At 36.3% G+C, this 20754-nt stretch overlaps 1 protein-coding gene across 1 annotated transcript in view; it reads left to right on the forward strand.

Moving 5' to 3' along the window:
- LOC136037185 (apolipoprotein D-like) overlaps positions 1 to 20754 on the forward strand; it is a 50420-nt gene that overhangs the window by 22411 nt on the left and 7255 nt on the right. The window contains exon 4 of the mRNA XM_065719742.1: positions 3368 to 3460. Within this exon, the coding sequence (XP_065575814.1) occupies positions 3368 to 3460 (93 nt within the window). The remainder of the gene's footprint in view (positions 1 to 3367; positions 3461 to 20754) is intronic.

Raw genomic sequence — 20754 nt, forward strand, 5'->3', positions numbered from 1 at the left:
GAGTTTATCCCCTTGCTATCGTCAAATCAGACATTTTTTAAGGCTACATCTTCTTCTCTTGTGTCTTTCTTATTACTACTCCCTCGTTATTTACGATTGTGGTTTGTTTATAAATAAATAATTAATACAAAATATTACTAGCCATTACCTGGATGAAAAATAAGAGACATATTTATACAAGCGTTTTTGAACTTTTCTTCGAACTTGCAAATCAGAGTAAGCGTATAGTGTAAATTTGATGTTTATTAACCAAATATTTTATCAGTTTCACATGCAGGGTCTTGCAATTGATTTTGAAAGTAAATCTGACAAAACCTTCAAACTTTCTCGAAATTCATCACAATGTTCGCGTCGGCGTGAATTTGTATTGTTATAAAAGGGTTAAGAATTGAAAAATAGGTCAATCACTAACATGTAATTTGCTGAACAGAAAATTAGCATTATCTCAACGTCTGCTAAATAATTTTATTCCTGAAGTCGAATAAATAGGGTATGTAAAGGAAAGTGATATAGGTGAAGTGATACACCAAACTAAAACACAAAATGTACATTTATTTGTTGGGTAACATTTATATTTTATATTATAACATTTAAAAAGGAACATTGGGGAGAGGAAAAAATTATTGCAGCCAAATTGAATATTTGCTCGAACGAGGCCAACAGGATTTTTGGAGTAAAAAACCAAAATCATCACATTTAAAAAGGAAACTTAGCTAGAGGAAAAAATTATGGCTGCCAACAACGGATATGTGTTCGAACGAGGCCAACAGGATTTTTGAACTAAAAAACGAAATGATTGGCCATTCCACTTCATGAGGCTCTACAAAGAGATCCGGGCAAGCCAGGTAGTGCTAGCAGCGCCCCCTTCTTCATAGAAGAAAAATACAAGGTGGCCAGATAAAATCTTGACATAATGTTGCTAAAAAAAAATGTCAAAGAACCTGGGGGATTCTGGAAGCATCTTCATAAATGGGAAAAGACGGGGCTTGGTTTAGTTTGACTACAAGCAGAAGACAAGACCAATGGAGGAATGTGGTCCTAGGCAACTTCTTGATGCCGAATCGGGTTGAACTTCCCGTGTCTCTTTTAAGTCTTATTATATAAAAAACAAGTTTTTCTTAACTGACAGTAAGGAGCGACATTAAAAGTTAAAACGAACAGAAATTACTTCGTATATGAAAGGGGCTGCTCCCTCATTAACGCCCCACTCTTTACGCTAAAGTTTGACTCTTTCTCTCAACTCTACTTTTTAAAACAGTAAAAAACTTACGTAAAATAGTAAAAAAAAACACGCAATGTGATTAATTCCCCTAAATCACAGCAAACCATAAGTCAAGATTCTGTTTACTAGCCCCGAAGCCGGGCCATATCTGTAATTTCACGTCAAGTCAATTTATATCTGACCTTGGCAACCCATATCAGGAGGTCAAAAGATCCTGTCCTAGTTGATGGGATAAATCCAGTTGATTATTCTATTCACCTCTAATTAATTACAGCTTTGTTAAGAAAAGTTCTATAGTTGCCGGCAGTAAGTGCCGCTGCAGAAAGGGTTTTCCATGGTGCATGACTAATTGTCATTCCTGTGTTTTTTATGTTGGCTCCACACCAAGTAAACAAGCTTAGTTTTATACATGATAACAAGCTTGCCAAAGCTTTAAAGGAAAGTGCTAGAGTTTATTTCTACCAGAGTGCTTTGAATTTTTATTTCTGGATCCTTAAACTGCATGAAAATTGACAAAATAGAGAATTTAAAACTAAATTCAAATTGAATTCTGAAATTTAAAGACAAAATTAAAAAAACAATAATAAATTAATAATACGTTTAATAACATAATTACAAAGAATATTTTTCTTTATAAAATGTCACTTCTTTTTCTCCTTACACCTGGGAACAAAATTTTCTAAAAAAAAAAACCACACGCTAACTTTCTGAAAATTGGCTCTGCTAGAAAAGATTAAATATTAAATCCTGTAGGCTAAAGTAAAACTTTGATCGTTTGATATGGTTACCCGCCATGTTCAAGTACATCCACAGTCGCGGCACCTTAATTGCTGAGATGGGAAGGAGAAAACACAAGCTCTTTCATTCTCAAAGGATTTGGTTAAAATATATAATTCTAAAGCTTTTATTTTATCAAACAGTTCGTGGTAACGAACTGTAGTAAGGAGCGAGCCGGCTCAGTAGTAAACGAAACTCTAAAATTTTAAATATATAAGTTTCATCAAATTTAGTGTTTGTCATCAAAAGTTATGAGCCTGAGAAAATTTGCCTTATTTTGGAAAATAAGGGGAAACATCCCCCAAAAGTCATAGAACCTTACCGAAAGTCACACCATCGCATTCAGCGTATCAGAGAACCCTATTGAAATAATTTCAAACTCCTATCTACAAAAATGTGGAATTTCGTATTTTTTGCCAGAAGACAGATCACAGGTGCGGGATTATTTGTTTTTTTCCCCAGGGGTCATCGTATCGACCAAGTGGTCCTAGAATGTCGCAAGAGGGCTCATTCTAACGGAAATGAAAAGTTCTAGCACCCTTTTAAAGTGACCAGGAACGTTTTTGAAAAGTTAAGATGGAAGTTTCGTATTTATTTTGTCCGAGGTTTGGTCATGGAAATGAAGCTTAAAAGTAATTGAGGACTGAATTCTGATACAGATGATGATGAAAAAAGATACCGATTCAGTTTCCTAAGCTTTTTAAAAGTAGCCAAAAAACTCTCAAAATAGAACAAACGCCGATCAATTGACGGCGCACCACCGAAAATTTTTCAGTGGTGCACCGCCAAACTAATTTCGGCTTCGCTGGTGGTACACCACTGCCGGCGGAATTGTATCCACCGCCACCAATTTTATTTTGGCGCAACTTCGGGGTCTACTCAGTATTCTCAGTATCAGTATTTTTTGGTTTTTCAATATTACATTTATAAAAGAAAAGGGTTTACAATATATTCTGTTTTCAGTAAAGTGTATATAGTTCGGTGGTCTTTGGAATGTTTAGGGGGGGGGGAATTAGCCATTCTTTTGTTTGTAGTAACTTCCTTTTTTTTAGTTTGACTTTATCATTCATTGAATTTTTGCTCGTTTTAACATTTCTTTATTCAACTACATCAGTATCTGTTATCTTTAGGTTTGACTTGATTATTTATTTTCTTTTCTGGTTATTTCAAGTTCGAATTATTATAATATTTTTTCTAATCGCCTTGGGTCTGGGAAGAAAAAATAAATAAGACATAGAGGCCTTATTGTTCCTTAAAACAGGGTGTTTTACAATCCAAGAATGCCTATTGATAACAAAATGATATTAATGAACAAGAACATAAGCCCACCTGCATTTTTTCTTACCAAGCTGATCCTTTGCTTTTCAGTCCTAACGAGTTCTCCATATTGGGTGCTGGAAACTGACTACACAACTTTCAGTGTCGTATGGAGCTGTTCGAATATGCCATTCTTTAATAAACGTAAGTTTATTTTAACGTTTAATAAAGTTGCCTTTTAAAAAGTGACTTAAGTTGATTGTACATGATCTATTATCATCTCAAGTGGAGTTGCATATTACTTTACCATTCTTAGTGTACGATTAAATAGAAAAAACAAGCTTTCCAAATTGAAAATAAGGAGCAACGTCAAAATTTAAAACGAACAGAAATTGTTAGGTATATGAGGGGGTCACCCTCTCCTCAATGCCTCGCACTTTACGCTAAAGCTTGATTTTTTCCCCAGTTATTTATGAATAACTCCTGAATCACAAAGGCCGTTTAATTAGAATAATAAGCTCTTTCAAAAGTATTAAAAAATTTTAGCGTAAAGAGTGAGGCATTCAGAAGAGGGCTAACCCCCTCATACACGTAATATTTTCTGTTCGTTTTAAGTTTTAACGTTGCTCCTTACTTTCAGTAGAAAAAAACTTGTTTTATTATTTAAAATATAGAAAATGCGTACTATAAATGCATTTTATTTATTTTTCTTTATTTTAAAAATGTAGCAGTGTCTGTTCGTTTCAAGTTTTAATGTCGCTCTTTACTTTTAGTTGAAAAACTTGCTTTTTTATTTGATATCTGATCGTTTTTAAATATTTATTTAGGGCTCTCCCTCCGGGCTCCTCCCTCCATGACATCCGGGCTCTCCCTCCATGGAAAATTCCCTTCCCCCATAAGAAATTCCTCCATGGAAAGATCCTCCCTCGTACACCCCCCCCCCCCCCGAACACACACAAGAGAAATCCCCTGACAACGACTGTAAACTTCCCAATAACCAATGCTATATGTAAACAATAGGCAAAGTTCATAACTTACAGCCCTACCCTCGAAGACTGTGGGGGGTCCGGTCATCTTTAAAGACATAGTTATTAGATGTTTTGACTATGCTGAACAAAATGGCTATTTGAAAATTTTGATCGGGTGGCTTTGGGGGAAAATGAGTACGGGAGGGGAACTAGCCGCCCTCCAATATTTTTGGTCACTTAAAATGACACTAAAACTTTTGGTTTACGATCAAATGAGCCCTTTTCCGGTCTTCTAAGATTACTGGCTCGATATGATTACCATAGGGGAAAAACAAATAAAAACAAATAAACACGCATCGGTGATATTTCTTCTGACAAAAATACACATTTTTTTTTTCATAGGAGCTTGAAACCTCTACGATAAGGCTCTCTGATATTTTGAATCTTGTGAAGTGATTTTCATTAAGATCACCTGATGTTTTGGGGGTGTTTCCCCCTTTTTCAAAAATTGGGTAGATTTTCTAAGGCTCATAAATTTTGATGGGTAACATTAAATTTAATGGATTTTACATATTTTGAATAAAAATCAAAACTCGGTTCTATTAAAGAGTCTATTGTTATCAACACTCTGTTTCTTAGAGTTTCGGTTACTATTGAGCCGCATCGTTCCTTAATTACAGTTTGTTACCACAAACTGTTTGAAAAGAACGCTAGATATTGTCATTTCCATTCAAACGAGCCATCTCTTGATAATCTATTGACACTGGTTCGATACATTTACCCCTGGACAAAAAATTGAAAAATGAGGCAAATAAGTGCCACCTATTCACATGATTGTTCTTGATGGCCGACCTAGGGATTTCAATAATGGCAAGTTCAAAGGAGCGCGTTTCGTTTCAATCTGTCACCGTGTTTGACAAAATTCTTAGCTTTTTTTCAGTACATCCTAAAGACAATTTTCGAAACGAAGTTTTACTGTATAATAATTATTTTTCTTCTATCATCTTTAGATTAAGAAAAAATTTATCACTAGATATTATTTTTCAAATCCAATATTAAATTTCGGTTACTATGGGTTCTGGATTGCTTCTTACAAAAATAAAGCTATTCCTGCAACTATGAAAATAACGATATTCTACTTTTGTAGATAAAAGGTAAAACTCTTGTTTTGCAGTTTTCACACTTGCCAAATTTTATGATATAATTGTCATCGAGTGTCTACCCATTTCTGCGACTTTCTTACTAATCTCCCAAAAAATAAACAAATCGTCTTAGACGAGTTGGTTCTGAATCATTGCTCTAAACTGACATTTTTTATTTCCCTATATTTGGAATTGGTATTAAAGACAAATTGATTTACAACGCTCTGAAAGTTCTGTTTTTTAAAGTTTAGCTAAATATAGAGAATTTTTCCATTAACTTGTAGTTCATTACTATAAATAGTAGGATGACAGCCTTCTTTTTTCAACTAACAATTGTAAAACGTTTAATTATCTATTCAGTACGTCTTTGAGCTAAGGGATCCTGAAATGCATAGAGTAGGTGTCACTTGATGATGCAATAAAAATAACGGAGCGAAGGAGCGACGCGGCTCAATTGTAACCGAAACTATAAGAAACATAGTCTTGATAACAATAGATACACCAAAAGAATCGAATTTAATGCTTATTCAGAATATGAAAAATTCGTCATATTTAATGTTTCCCATCAGAAGTTACGAGCCTGAGAAAATTTACCCAATTTTTTTAAAGGGGGAAAATACCTCCGAAACATCAAGTAAACTCAATGAAAATGGTACCACCAGATTCAGCATACCAGAGAACCCTAATGTAGAGGATTCAAGCTCCTATGTACAAAATGTGGAATTTTGTATTTTTGCCAGAAGAAAGATCAGGAATGCGTGTTAATTAATTTTATTTTTTGTTTACCTAAAGGATGATGCTATCAAACCAGTGGTCGTAAAAGATCGGCAGAGGGCTAATTTGATCGGAAATAAAAAGTCCTAGTGCTCTTTTTAAGTGACCAAAAATAGTGGAGGGCAGCTAGCCTCCTCCCACATAAATGTTTTCCCCCAAGTCGCCCAATCAAAATTTTGAGCTAGCCATATGTTTCAGTGTAGTCAAAAAATTAAATAAATATGTTTTTGGGGATGACGTGACCCTCCACACTGCCCGGTGAAGGACTGCAAGCTATAAACCTCGCCCATTGCTTACATATAGTATTGGTTATTGGGAAGTATATAGACGTTTTTCAGGTTTTTTTGGCGAAGAGAGGAGGTATGCAGGAGGATCTTTTCATGGAGAAATTTTTCGTGGGGGAAGGGAACATTCCATGGAGGGAGAGCCGGATTTCCCAGCATTATTTAAAAAGAACGACCAGAAATCAAATAAAAAAAACAAGTTTTTTCAATTAAAAGTGAGTAGCAACATTAAAAATTAAACGAACAGAAATTATTACGGATATGAGGAGGCGGCCCCCTCTTCAGTACCTTGCTCTTCACGCTAAAGTTTTATTTTAGTGCTCTTAAAAGGACTATGTATTCTAATTAATCGGCCTTTGTGATTCAGGAGTCACTCTTCAAGAATTGGGACAAAATTTGAACTTTAGAGTATTACAAGGGGAGATCCATCTCATATACGTAATAATTTCTTTTCGTTTTTAGTTTAAGTGTTGCTCCTCACTTTCAGTTGAAAAAATTGTATTTGTATTTGATTAAGTAGCAAAAGAGATCCAGCAGTTTTTTTATGAGCTAAGACGCTAAACCAGAAGTTTTAATGTTTAATTCAAGTGCTTTGGATGTTATCTGCGAGGTTTTTAAAGTTCAGTGTGATAAATTCATAATAAGGTTAGACAAAGACCTGTTTGGAAGATTTATTGCGCGTATTTAATGATAAGTCAGTTCTGACAAAAATTATTGTTTAAATAAAAAAAACAGTTTTTTCGAAGTTGATAGAGTTGCAACAAAACAAAGGAATTTACTGCTTTTCATATTATTCAGAATATGTCTACAAACTAGCTCAAATAAACTCGTGATATTTCCCAACTTTTCAGAATCTACTTAAAACGCTTTACTCAAAACAGAGCTTGCTTGGAAACTGGAAGGTTTTGTACATATCCTTTTGATAGATTCAAACCAATTACGCATTTTAGGCTTTTAGGCATGGTATTTTCATCACGTTCACTAACCATTGTTTAAGGGCACACAATTCCCAAAAACACTATTATGTTGCTGGAAAGTTTTGATTGTTATTTAAAAATGGGGCAGGAACTGTCTTATTTGTTCGCTTGATTTAGCTTAAACTTTTTTTTTAAAATTCTGGTGACAATAGGAATCATTATTTACTTATGCTCGATACTATGAACATGTTTGATCTCCTTTCTTCCTTCAAGGAAAATGTCCACACTACTGTTTGGGATAACAGAAGATACAAAGGTTCTAGCAATTAACACGTCAGAGACAGTGTAGTCCCCGGTGACACACTGACATAACCTAACATTACAGAAGGTCAAACTTAATTCCAAGCCTCGACGCTTCAATGTGGCAAAAAGCGGTCAAATTTTTTCGTAACAAGATTTGTAGCACGAAAAATGGAAGCTATTATGACTCTGTTTTTTTAAATTCTCTTTCAAATATAACTTGCATCATGCATTGATGGTCATTTATGGTTTGGTTATCTCAGTAATGAAAATTCAGCACTAAAAGTTGTGTTTTCACTTTATTTCTTTATTTTCTTGCAAACATTTTGAAAATATAATTAGAATTTTGAATGTATTCTTAGAAAATAATTTCTTTCGCTCCGGTGGAAGCAAATGTTAATGTGCATATTTTGTATTGGCTGTATACTACTTCAAGTAAAATGACATTAATTCTGTGGCGAACATAGTGAGCACTGACAAGATTTACCTTGGAAGGAGAAAATATCCTATCTTCTCTTTTTAGAATTAGTGAAATTCAAAACCGACTTTCTGATAGAACTTGCTGAATAACTTGTTCGAACTCCTATAAAAAACTAGCTGAGTATCATGTCCTTAGAGATTGCGCTCCCAATTTTTACTGAAACTGTGCCAAAATCTTTAAACATAATACCTCCCCTCTTTTTGATTATCTTCTATCATCAGTTTGATTTACGAGATCCCCTTTCTCTGGAGAAAACTGTGTATCCCTCCGATAGATTTGAATCAAGTATAAATGACATGGTATAATCAGCTATCCTGGCAAGAATGCAAGAACTGAATTTGGCTGAAAAACCTGTCCACATTCTATATTTGGGAAATGAAAATGGTGTAAAGTTAAGGCATCCAAAGAAATTGGCTCCACTGATCAATTTGTCACTAAATCCGCAACAAGAATACAAATTACAGGGAGAAGGAGTTATCGTTCTTTCTCAAGCATATTGTTGTTGTTGTTGTTTATTTTAGTATAAGTAGAAATTTTAGTCCGGAAACGTTTATCGAATGCAAAGTCATTCATTTTTAGTTTCTTAATTAAATACAAACTTGAATTTTTCACCTCGAATCAGGTTTTTAGTTGATCATTTTTTTTTATGGATTAACCCGTTTCCAGGCGATTAGAGATGAACTCCTCGCCGTATAAAAAAGTATTCTCTTAGTAAAACAGAGCAGAGCGGCTCTTAGAATTTATGAAAGTGAAAATATCTTTTATTATGCATGTGGCTCCACAGACATGGATTTATTAGTAACTCTGTTGCCTGCAAATAATTAGTTTAGACCTTTGTCAAACTAAGCCACCTTTAAGAGTTACCCCATTTAGTAGTCGTAACCTCAATTCTAAGGTTTTGTTGTTTGGATATACTTTTCAGATCAATTGCAATGACACTAGCTAATGGATGAGCTCTGGTTCTGAAAGAGTTATGAATACTTTTGTCCGGTGAACCATAGCTTTACGCTCAATTTCATAGCAAATCTACAGGTGCAATCAAAACGTATAAGGAGAAGAGGGGGACTGGTAGTTTGGTATACATTAAGTCATCAGTTTATCTTCAATTTCTTATATTGCATCGAACAGAGCATGATCGAAAAAAAGGACCATATTAAATAATAAAATTTGCTTTGTTCAGTCCAGCCGAATTCCTGTGTGCATAGTACTAAAAACAGCTCATTGGGCTTAATTTTTCAAGTGTAATTTCAGCCAAAAGTTGAAATTAAAACATCACTGGAATGACTCAAGATAATTTTATATAGTTATTATTTTACTACAAGTATTTTCTGAATAGAATTACAACCTTAGTTTGGAATGTCTGAACGCCTTCTCATGCAATAAGTCTTTGATTAAGTAAACCATTCTGATATAAAACAAAAAAAAATCTTTTTTTTCTGCTCACATTCTACCAGAAGTATAAATTCTCCCTTTGATTTTTTCCCAATTATTATCGAGAGAGTTGCCAATATCATGACTCTAAGTGTACATTTCAGAATCCAACGTATGCACTTTTGGTACTCTAGAGTCCTGGAGTTCAGAAAATCGATCACTGGAGTCAGTAGGATTTGGTCACACAAGGAGTCCTAATGTTGGCTTTTCCTTGGTCATAATTTCTTGCTTTCTTTTGGAAAAAAATTACAAAGGCCACACCAGAGAACTATGGCCTATAATTCCAAACTGAGAGTAGAGTATTGTCGAGAAAAAAAATATCCGTCAAATAAACAGGATGGAGGATAAGTGTGATACGCACGCTCCTCCTCCATCCAAATCTGTTCAAATCTCCCTCTTTACACCCTCCCAGAAAGTTCCCATTTCCTTTAAATCTTTTCTTACGACATCTTTCTACCCCAGACGAGGACAATCAGTTTTACGTTCAGCCCTAGACGGTTGGCCGAAAAGGACAATCCTTGGCAATCTGTCATCGTTCATCCGCAAAACGTGCCCTAAACATTTCAACTTTTCTCTCATTATAGCCCTAGAAAGCGGGATTGAACCACACTTTTCGTACAGCCTACTGTTTATATACATACAGAGTCCTTAAAAACGTTGTGTGTTTCCTTAAAAACTTTAGCTCTAAATTAGAAAATAAGCGATCCTTCATCCCACAAGTTCATAGCCGACATGGTCGGGGTAAAAAAAGAATATAGGGAGCATCTGATTGAACTTGCCCTTATGAATGACACTGTAACGGATAGATCTCTGATCACTCACCGATATATACACAAGTACTGAGGGATGCCTCCAATTGGAATGAACAAAAGTCAGATTGATCTCTGCCTAATGAGTAAAAAGTGCTCTCTTCATAGTTCAATCTACTATGAAATTAAAAAGAATTGAGGACGCTTTGACGAACACCGTGATAGCAATTGATAATCTGCTATTGCGGTATGATAGAAAAACTTTGTCTAAAGTTGAAGAAGATGCATGCAACAAAAGGAAAGGTCCCTATCCTATTTTGACTCTGATGAACCCAAGACACGACGCTAAACTAAGCTTATACAATAAAACTTTGCAGAAGCTTTGAAGCCCTGTTCGTACCAGAGGAAGTTGCTCGTAAGAAAATATCGAAAGCCATGGAGGACTGCTACCATGAAACGCCTAAAATTTAGCTTTAGGTTCACACAAGCGATCACCAGCCCAGTGGCTGTCGGAACAAATATGGCATTTAATAGAAGAAAGAAAAAAGATGACAGCGTTCATCCTCCAAAAATAATTCCTTGATCATCTTTTTCCCAAAATCAGCAACAAAGATCCCTAAACAGTTCTGCCTATCAAATGTGGCAGTCAAGATGTTGAACAAGCTACCCAGTTTGAACACAAGCGGTATCATCGATAACACAGGCTCGACGGAAAAAAGAGTTCACCAGAATAGAACTAGCAAATAGTGCCTTCAACAAAATGCATCATGTATGGAGGTCTCAGAAGCTTTCTCTTTGCCCGAACCTACGCCTTTGTAACGGTAATTTTATGCCAATGCTACTTTGTGCTCCGAAAATATGGTGCCTAAATCAAGAACGCAAGGGAAGAGTCCTCCCTTTTGTAAACTCTTGCCTTGACAGAATATTGTATATCAACTGGTCACAAAAGACGACAAACCATTCCATTCGTGAAATGACACGACGAACTCCAATGACCAACGTAAGCAAAATTTGGAGTTCGAGATATTTGAGAAACTTCCTTCGCATGGGCTGCCTCAGACTCCTAAAAGCCGCTTTGCAATAACAGCAATCAGAAAGTCTTGGCCGCGGAAAACCCAGAAAAATGTTTTGCTGCACCTACCAGAGGGATCTACGCAATTTGTACACCTCAATTCAACCAGATTGAGAGGACATCAATTCAGTAGCAAACCTGTAGGATAATTGGTAAGGTAAGAGTTCCATACCATTGCCCATGGACCGATTTTGGTTTGGATGTATTTTATTCAATGTGAAGATTCGAAATGGTAGTACAACATGAATAAACGGCTCCTATTTATAAATGAAAAATGTTATTGATATAGTTTTTTCCTCTTGCTACACATTTGGACAGGGGCTTAGCTACATAATTTTTATTGGGAGGCAAGAGGGAGTGCCATTCCAGCGGTAGAGAAAAGGGTAACTATTTAACAAATATGCCACTTGGTGAATTTAAAAACATTACGCAATACATTATAGACAAAAAAGATACATGAAAAATCATAAATATAAAAGCTGGTACTTGGCTGTTACTAAAATTGTTAGCAATGAAATGCTGCCGACGACAGTAGTATAGCGTAAACAAGCTTTCAGGTGGGCGAAGGTGAATGTGGTAAACACTCTGATTTTTTCAGTCAGATTTTCTGCTAGTGTTGAAGTACGCATGCCCCCTTCATTTCGCCCAACCCCTACGCCCAGCACAGGATGCTCAATCTCATAATCGATCCATGCACTATTCTCATAGCCCCCGGTGTCGCGCTATTCATTTGCTGGTAATTTTGAATGGATTTTGACTCTGTAAAATTTAATTTGGTGTACTAAACTTTTAATATGCGTGATTTATTGAAGAAGAAGAAAAAGAAGAAGAAGAAGAAGAAGTTTATTATTATTTAATATAATACAATACAAAATACAATTCAAAATGGAATTACAATACACTTATTCCCCCTCGAAAGGCTCTATGGCCAGGGATACAAGGGGAGTACAAAATAAAATACAAATAACAACTACAATAAAAGCATTATATATAAGAGGTATACAATATAAGCAAAAAAACACAAAAAAAAGAGAACAATAGAACATACCTGAACACAGAGAACATACCTGAGGCCTGGGAGTCAAAGTGCAGAGAAGGGAACCATACACCATAAACAGAACTCAGGGGACATCAACTCCTCAGAGGAAAAAAAGTTATTGAATTTGATTCTTTATTAAATGACCCTTAATAATCCTTTTAAAAGTCCCAAATGAGTGGCATCTCTGTACTGAAGAAGGTAGTGAATTCCAGACCGGTTGACAAGCAATGAGGGATTGACATCTGATCGAATAGTAGGGGTAGGTGGAATGTAGATATTATTTGAAGAACGAAAGCTACATGGAGCTGAATCAGAAATAGACATAGGAGTTTTCCGAAGAGATTTGGGAAGATTGCCGTGAAGCTGATGAAAGACAAAAGAAGCCCAAGAAATAATGTAAATAGACCGTAGACTTAAGAGCGGTGTTGGTGAAGAACGGTTGGTGTCCATAACCAGACGCCGTGCTTTCTTATACATAACAAAAAGTGACTGCAGCGTAGACGGAAAGCTAGACATCCATACAATGGGGCAATAATAAAAATATTACTGGAAAAGACAAAAAAAAAGTTTCAGAATAGATCCATGAAATGTGTGTCTAAGTTTTCGAATGATACCCAAACTCCGTGAGACCTTAACCCTAATCATGGCTACATGGTTTCTGAAGGAAAGATTCTCATCAAGCAAGATACCAAGAAACCGGACCACCCGATTCTCTGGTATACACAAGGAGCCTTGTGACACCTGAAGGTGTGCAAGCTGAGGAAAAGCTATGCCAATTCGAGAGAAAATAAGAAAATGTGACTTATCAACATTCAAGACCTAGTAATTCGCATTAAACCATGGAATAACTCTCTCGAAAAATGCCACAAGATTAGACTTGATATCACATTCCGTCCTCCCAATGGTCCCAAGAGTGGCATCATCAGCAAAAGAAACAAGAAGATCTTCGTTAGAAGTAATATTGGAACACGACCGAGCATCAGGATGACACAGCTTGCAGCATGACAGAGGCCTGGTGTTTTTTTTTTACCGCCGAAATCAGATCGTTAACATAAGTCAGAAAAAAAATGGGACCAAGAGCTGATCCCTAAGGGACGCCATAATATACTTCAGAAGGGCTCCGGAAAAGCGGATCAATTGAAATAAGCCTACCAGAAAGATATGAATCAAACCAAGAAAAAGCGTTTGATCTTATACGAATATGCAATAGTTTCCAAAGAAGAATTCGATCAGTCAAGGAATCAAACGCTTTACGAACATCCAAAAATAAAGCTGCCGGGATATGACTAGAATCTATTTCCGAATGAATGAAATTCTAGAAAACTGCGCAAGCATGCTCCGTAGAGTGACACGCTCGGAATCCAAACTGGAAATCATGCAAAAATTCTTTTGCATCCAGAAAACTGAGAAGCCTGGATAGCACAGCCTTTTCAAAACTTTTGCTGAAATTAGATAGGAAAGAAATTGGCCTGTAATTAGCAGAATCACTCCGAGAACCACCTTTATACAGCACTATAACCTTAGCTCACTTGAGAGATTCAGGGAAAATTCCTTTTTCGAAAGACAGATTGACAAGCTTAGTCAATGGTGACAGAATAGCAGGCAGAATGGCACGGATAACCCTCGTAGGAATTTCGTCTGGTCCTGAAGAGGATGATCCTTTAAGAGCATTCACGATACGAGCTACCTCAAATTCAGTAACAGAATCCAAAACCATCGACTTTAAACATAAGGGTCCAAGAAAGGCTCTGAAATCACAACGAGAAGTTGCAGAGCTTGCAGAGAAAGCAGGTGCCTTCCCTATATTAGCAAAATAAGAGGTAAGCTCTAGCTGAACATCTGCATCTCCTTGAACGGTTTTACCATCGAGTATAAGCATTGATGGAACTGAAGACAGAGGAGGAGTAGGTCTAAGAACTGAATTAATTAAATACCATGTCTTCCTAACATCCTTCCCACATTCAGAAAATTTCCTATGATAATACTGAGACTTTGCCTTCCGACAGAGAGATTAAATATACTCCTATAGATCTTGAAACGTTCGTGATGAGCTACAGATGATGAAGCTTTGTAAAGCTTCCACAAATGATTTTTTCTTTTCCAGCTTTTATGGAGACCTGAACTCATCCATAGATCCAGTGGTGCTATCCTTTTCGAAGTATGGGGCACTGGACCCTGATTGCAAATTTCCAGGATTCCTTATTTCGCTAAATCTTAAAAGGAATCAAAAGAGCGGTTAAAATCTGAATCAGAAACCAAACTATCCCATGGTAGATCAGCCAGACGAGAATTAAGTTGACTTAGCTCAGTATCACCATAATGGAAAAATGGGAGAGTAGATGGTGATGCTATACACTGCGCATGATCATCACTCTTATATTGGGAAATAGCGGGAAAATGATCATAAATATCATTAACCAGCACCAAATTATGTAAGACATCTAGTAACGAAAAAATATTATCAACAAGAGACGCATGCGTTTCAGTAACTCGGGTTGGTATACAAACTGAAGGTAGAGTTCCCGAAGAGAATATCATCGACAAAAAATCAATAGCTGAAGCAGAATTTTGATCCAGCAGGTTGAGATTAAAATCATAAAATAAGAATTAGTTCATAGGGATGTTTTTGGACTGAGTCCAAAACTTCTTCCAGAATTTTCAAAAGCGAAGGAATAGATCCACTGGGGGACCTATAAACCAAACCAACAGCTAAATACTTACGCATTGATTTAATCTCAATAAGAAGGGATTCAAAGATTCCTTCCTCATTTCTGCTCAAATCACTTCGGACATTATATGTAAGACGATCAGCAATATAAAGGACAAGGCTACCTCTCGCCATCTGTTTCCTATTCAGCCTCTCCATCTTATATCCCAGAACACCTAAAAGGATATCCTTTTTTGAATCTAGAAAAGTTTCACAAAATCCTATAACATCAGGAGTTCCACCACTGACGATCAATTTCAGCTCATCAAAAGACGAGCAAAGTTCCTGAATGTTAAAATGAGGCACAGAGAAAATACCGTCACGTTTAGAGGAGGCAGAACCATTTAAATGCGAAACATACTTACTTTTATTAGCCGAATTAGAATCAATATTCTTCAGATTACTACTTCCAATTGAATTATTAATTATATTTTCAATATCTAAGGGATTATTTTGTAATTCAATTAAACGTTCCCCAAAAGAGTTGATGCCAACCTGGTCACCAATAGAAATCATCGATTTACTCGTGGTGGATGGCAGCTCCGCTCCATGACCAAACCCACCAGACCAAAGGTATAATGAAAAAATATAAGAAAAAAAGTAAAAAAAATAGTATAATCGAGGTAAGGATAAATAAGAAAAAGCAGGGAAAGAGAAGGAAAAAGAAACAAAGAAAAACCAAGAAATAAATAAATAATCAGCACTGGTAATTTAATCGCGAAAGAACCGTGTATATGCCAAGATATGAAATTTATCACAGGAGTCATTGGCTCACGGTTTTACGGTTTTTAGGGCAGTTAATGCTGTAGCACGTATGGCCTGGAGCTTTACAACTAACACAAAAAGGACTGTTCTTACACGGGGATTCAGATTTAGACTTATGGTCACTAGCTCCACATTTTGAGCACAGGGTAGTATTTGTGCAGTTTGCTGCAAGATGGCCAGTCATATGGCAGTTAAAGCATCGAGGAGGCAAAAACACAAGCTCCTGGGAGACAAGTCGCTCATAGCCGATTTTCACTGATTCTTGAAGGAACTGATCTAAGTCTTTTCTCGATTTGAAATACACTTTGAATGTGCGTGATGCACCACACTTAGCTGTTTTGATACATTTTTTGGGATTAATTCCTTCAGTGACGAATCGACTAGTTCGTCCGGTACTTGTTTAGTAACAGCAACAAAAGCAGACTCCTTAAGTGTAGCATTTAGAATGGGGTCAGAACACTTTGCCTTTTCAACAATTAGACTAGCGGTTCTTTAGACGAGACGACAAGTTTCCATTCATTTTTACCGCGGCGTAGCTCAGATACATCGCTGCCAGGGCTAGGACAAAGACTGTCTATAAATGCTTGGCGCTCAGTTGGGCCTTTTAGCTCTTTTGGAGGGTTTTTTAGAATTACAGCATACGAGGGTTTAGGCATTGAGTCATGACTTTAGGGCAAGACCAGTGACTGGTCAGAGAGGCTACTTGAAGGGTGAGATATGTTTGCCAGAACGCTGTCCAATTTACGCGATAACTCATTGATCTTGGATACAACTGTGGCATTTACGGCCTCTCCTATAGTTGGGACTTCACATGGACTAAGAATAACAAATTTTGGGATTTTTAGGTTTTGCTTGGCAGCAGCAACTAAAGTTTTACATTTGTTAAGATTATTATCTTCATCTTTAAGGTGTGTCAAAATTCTGGTTGTAACACTTAGTTCGGCATAAAGAACTTTCTTTGCTTGGATGATGGTATCGCGATCAAAATATGCGACAGCTGCCTTTTGGATTAACTCTTGCCTAACTCCATCAGTTAGAGATCGACTTAAAAAGTTCAAAACAGGATCCAAAATTAATTCGTCTTCCATTTTACACTGACCAAATGCTTTCTAAAATTAACCTGTGTCACTTCTTTACTCCACCTTCCCTCTCTCCTTTTTCCTTTCCTTTTCTTTCCTCTCCCTCTATTCCCTCTCTCCTTACATTCAATTTAAGTCCACAGAATATCAAAAATGTGAAATCAATAGATGTTGACACCTTGAGAAACCGTCACACAAGTTTTAATTAAAACCGGTATTTTGCCAAATACTGCGAGATCTAGCAAGTGGGATTAAATTCATACCTCAGACTATCAGGTATGTAAAAATGAAAAATAATCCGATTAGTTTAGATGTTGACACCATGAAAGCTACTTCAGTACTGAAAGCTAGTTCAGTACTGAACTAGTACTGAAATGTTATTTATGATTTTTGTATTAAATTGATTTATTTTTCGGTTCATCGATTTAAATTAATAAATAGTACTGATATCAGCGTTCCACATGAAGCCAAAACAAAAATCATTGGCAGGATAAGTCTTAGTACAGATACAGGATAATACAATAAGTCAAAATTATTGCCACAAATTGTGTAACATCATATTGTGACATATTCCCCCCGCTTCAATAGCGATCGTATTTCATATTTGAAAGTATTCGAAAAATAAAGTTAATATTTTTAACTTGTTCGTTGGGCAATGTTTAACGAAGAATGTCAAGAAAATCTGACCAATTTTCAGCATCATTAAGGCAGAAACCTTAACTTAATTAGAAATTGCCAGGGATGTCGATTGAAAGAGAAACTTTATTCGTAGAAATTGAGAATTACTTTCCTTTTTGTATCTTTGTTAAAATACGAAAAATTACACAAACGTTTTTCTTGTGCAAATCAGGGTTACACAGAGTATTATTTTTGTGTCTATAATTCCCTTTACAACCAAACCTCGGTCTCCTAGTGCTGGCTGATAAAACGGATAACGATAGAAAAAGAAAATTCGTTGATACCGCTTAGACGTGCACACAAAATTACTAAATTGTGAGAAAAATATACTAATTTTTTGTTAAATTCACTTTATTCTATTCTCAGTAGACATTTCGTACAACATGCTGATGCAGAGATAAATATACCACAAGTAATGTTGGCGTTGTGTGAAACGAGAATAATTCAATCATAATTATTAGCACATTCATGTCAATTCTTTTTTCGGAGCTGGTTTAAAGAAGTATATAGAAAAGCGAAAATAGTGAGAAGTCAGCATGGTAATGTATAGATAGATAGATTTATTCACACGAAAGCCCTATTGGGACATGGTGACATACACAAAGCAAGCGGAAAAAATACAGCAACAAACATAGACTGAAAACACATTAAACTAGTTATTTAAGAAAACATCAAGGTACCTCATATGTACCCGGACAAACTTTCCAATATTATTTATACTTAAGTAACACCTACTTCTCAGGAGCGACATTAAAACTTAAAACGAACAGAAATTACTCCGTGCAAGAAAGGGACCGTTCCCTTCTCAACGCCCCGCTCTTTACGCTTAAGTTTGACTCTGTCTCTCAATTCTACTTTATTAAACAGTAAAAGACTTTAGCGTAAAGAGCGGGGCGTTGAGAAGAGAACGGCCCCTTTCATACACGGAGTAATTTATGTTCGTTTTAAGTTTTAATGTTGCTCCTTACTTTCATTTAAAAAACGTATTTTTTTTATTTAATTATTAATTTAAATCGATGAACCGAAAAATAAATCAATTTAAAACAAAAATCATAAATAATATTTCAGTACTAGTTCAGTACTGAACTAGCTTTCAGTACTGAACTAGCTTTCATGGTGTCAACATCTAAACTAATCGGATTATTTTTCATTTTCACATACCTGATAGTCTGAGGTATGAATTTTAATCCCACTTGGTAGATCTCGCAGTATTTGGCAAAATACCGGTTTTAATTAAAAATTGTGTGACGGTTTATCAAGGTGTCAACTTCTATTGATTTCACCATATTTGATATTCTGTGGACTTAATGCGAACTTTTGTATACTTAATTTGTATTATGTATGTGAGGGGGTTTGTCCCCTCGTTAATACCTCACTCTTTACGCTAAAGCTTAAATTTTGTCCCAACTCTTCAAGAATGACCCCTGAATCAGAAAGGCCGTAGAATAAATAGTTGAAATTACTAAAAATACTTTAGCGTAATGAGCGAGGTATTTTGGAGGAGATGAACCCCTCATATGCGTAATAATCTCTGTTCGTTTTAAGTTTTAATGCTGCTCCTTACTTTCAGTTGAAAAAAACTTGTCATATTTCTCTCCCCCATGACACATTCCTCCAAGGAAAGATACTCCCACATAGCCCCTCCCCTCAACCCCCCCCCCCCCCCAAACCAAAATAATCCCCCGTACTGTATGTACTTACTGTATTACTGTATGTAAACACTGGTCAAATTTTGCAACTTGCAGCCCCTCCCCCGGGGACTTTGGGGGAGTAAGTCATCCCAAAGACATAGTTATCATGATTTTCTACTATTTTGAACAAAATGGCTATCTCAAAATGTTGATCCATTGACCTTAGAAAAAAAATGAGCGTGGGAGGGGGCCTAAGTGCCCTCCAATTTTTTTGGTCACTTAAAAAAGTCACTAGAACTTGTCATTTCCGTTAGAATGGGCCTTCTTGCGACATTCTAGGACCACTCGGTCGACACGATGACCCCTGGGGGAAAAAACAACAAAGAAAAAAACAGATAAACACGCACCCGTGATCGGTCTTCTGGCAAAAAATACGAAGTTTTACATTTTTGTAGATAGGAGCTTGAAACTTTTACAATAAGGTTCTTTGATTAAAAACTCAGTATGAGTTTAGTGTCTGAACTAAAAGGAACTTAGCTTATGAACCTAACCGGATTATTTTTTGTACTGTACTGTGTTAGATTGCGCAATTAACTTGCGGTTTTAATTGTGAGGGATTGCTCACTTCATACAAAGTAAGTTATTATTTATCATAATGTATAATTGAATATATTGGTGTTATCGCTGATTAAAAACTGTCATATTTACTTTTGGTCAAGTAACCTTGAATTAAGGCTGATTAACAGTTCGTGAATCTGCAGTGACTTGTCGGAATAAATGACGGTATAAAAGCCCCTAAGGCTACCATCCGAAAAGGATACTCCCACTGAAACCCTTAGCCAGTCGCCATTCCAACCTACTTCTAAAACTCTTCCTAGAACTCCCCCCCCCCAACTACGCGATCCAAAACAGTTTGCCACTTGTCAGGAATTCAGGCCTTAGCCGAAACTAACTCTAATAAAAGAGGTGAGACGCCTGGCAAAAAGAGGAAAAAGGATGAAACTCGTTCACCAGTGATAGTGCAACCCCTCTTTCAAGTGTCCCAGAAACTAGTGCTAACGATTGCCCCAATTATTATACTGTCTCAATCAAGAAAACCAATGGCCAACCCTTTTCAAAAGATCGAATAATGCAAATTAGGAGAGCTGTCTTTCTGATCACCAAGGTAAATTTTGAACTTTTTTTCAAGCAGAACGAGTCTATTGATATTCACTTTATGTCTTCTCAGGCGGCAGACAATGTCCTGTCAAAATCCAAAGAAACAATTCTTGATGGCTCAAAAATTTTAGCCACAAAAAAAGATGTGGAAAAGTTACACAAGTATGTGCTGTATGGTGTTGATACCAGTGTAAAAGTGGAGGAAATACAAACTGAACTAATAGATTCTTCAGGGCTTCTCATCAATCCTTCAACTGCTATAAGGCTAAATTAAACAAAGAAGGTTTTCCTCGCCAAGTCGTTCAATCCTCATTTCCTGCAAA

The sequence above is a fragment of the Artemia franciscana genome, chromosome 16 (genome assembly GCF_032884065.1).
Source record: "Artemia franciscana chromosome 16, ASM3288406v1, whole genome shotgun sequence".
Taxonomy (NCBI): domain Eukaryota; kingdom Metazoa; phylum Arthropoda; class Branchiopoda; order Anostraca; family Artemiidae; genus Artemia; species Artemia franciscana.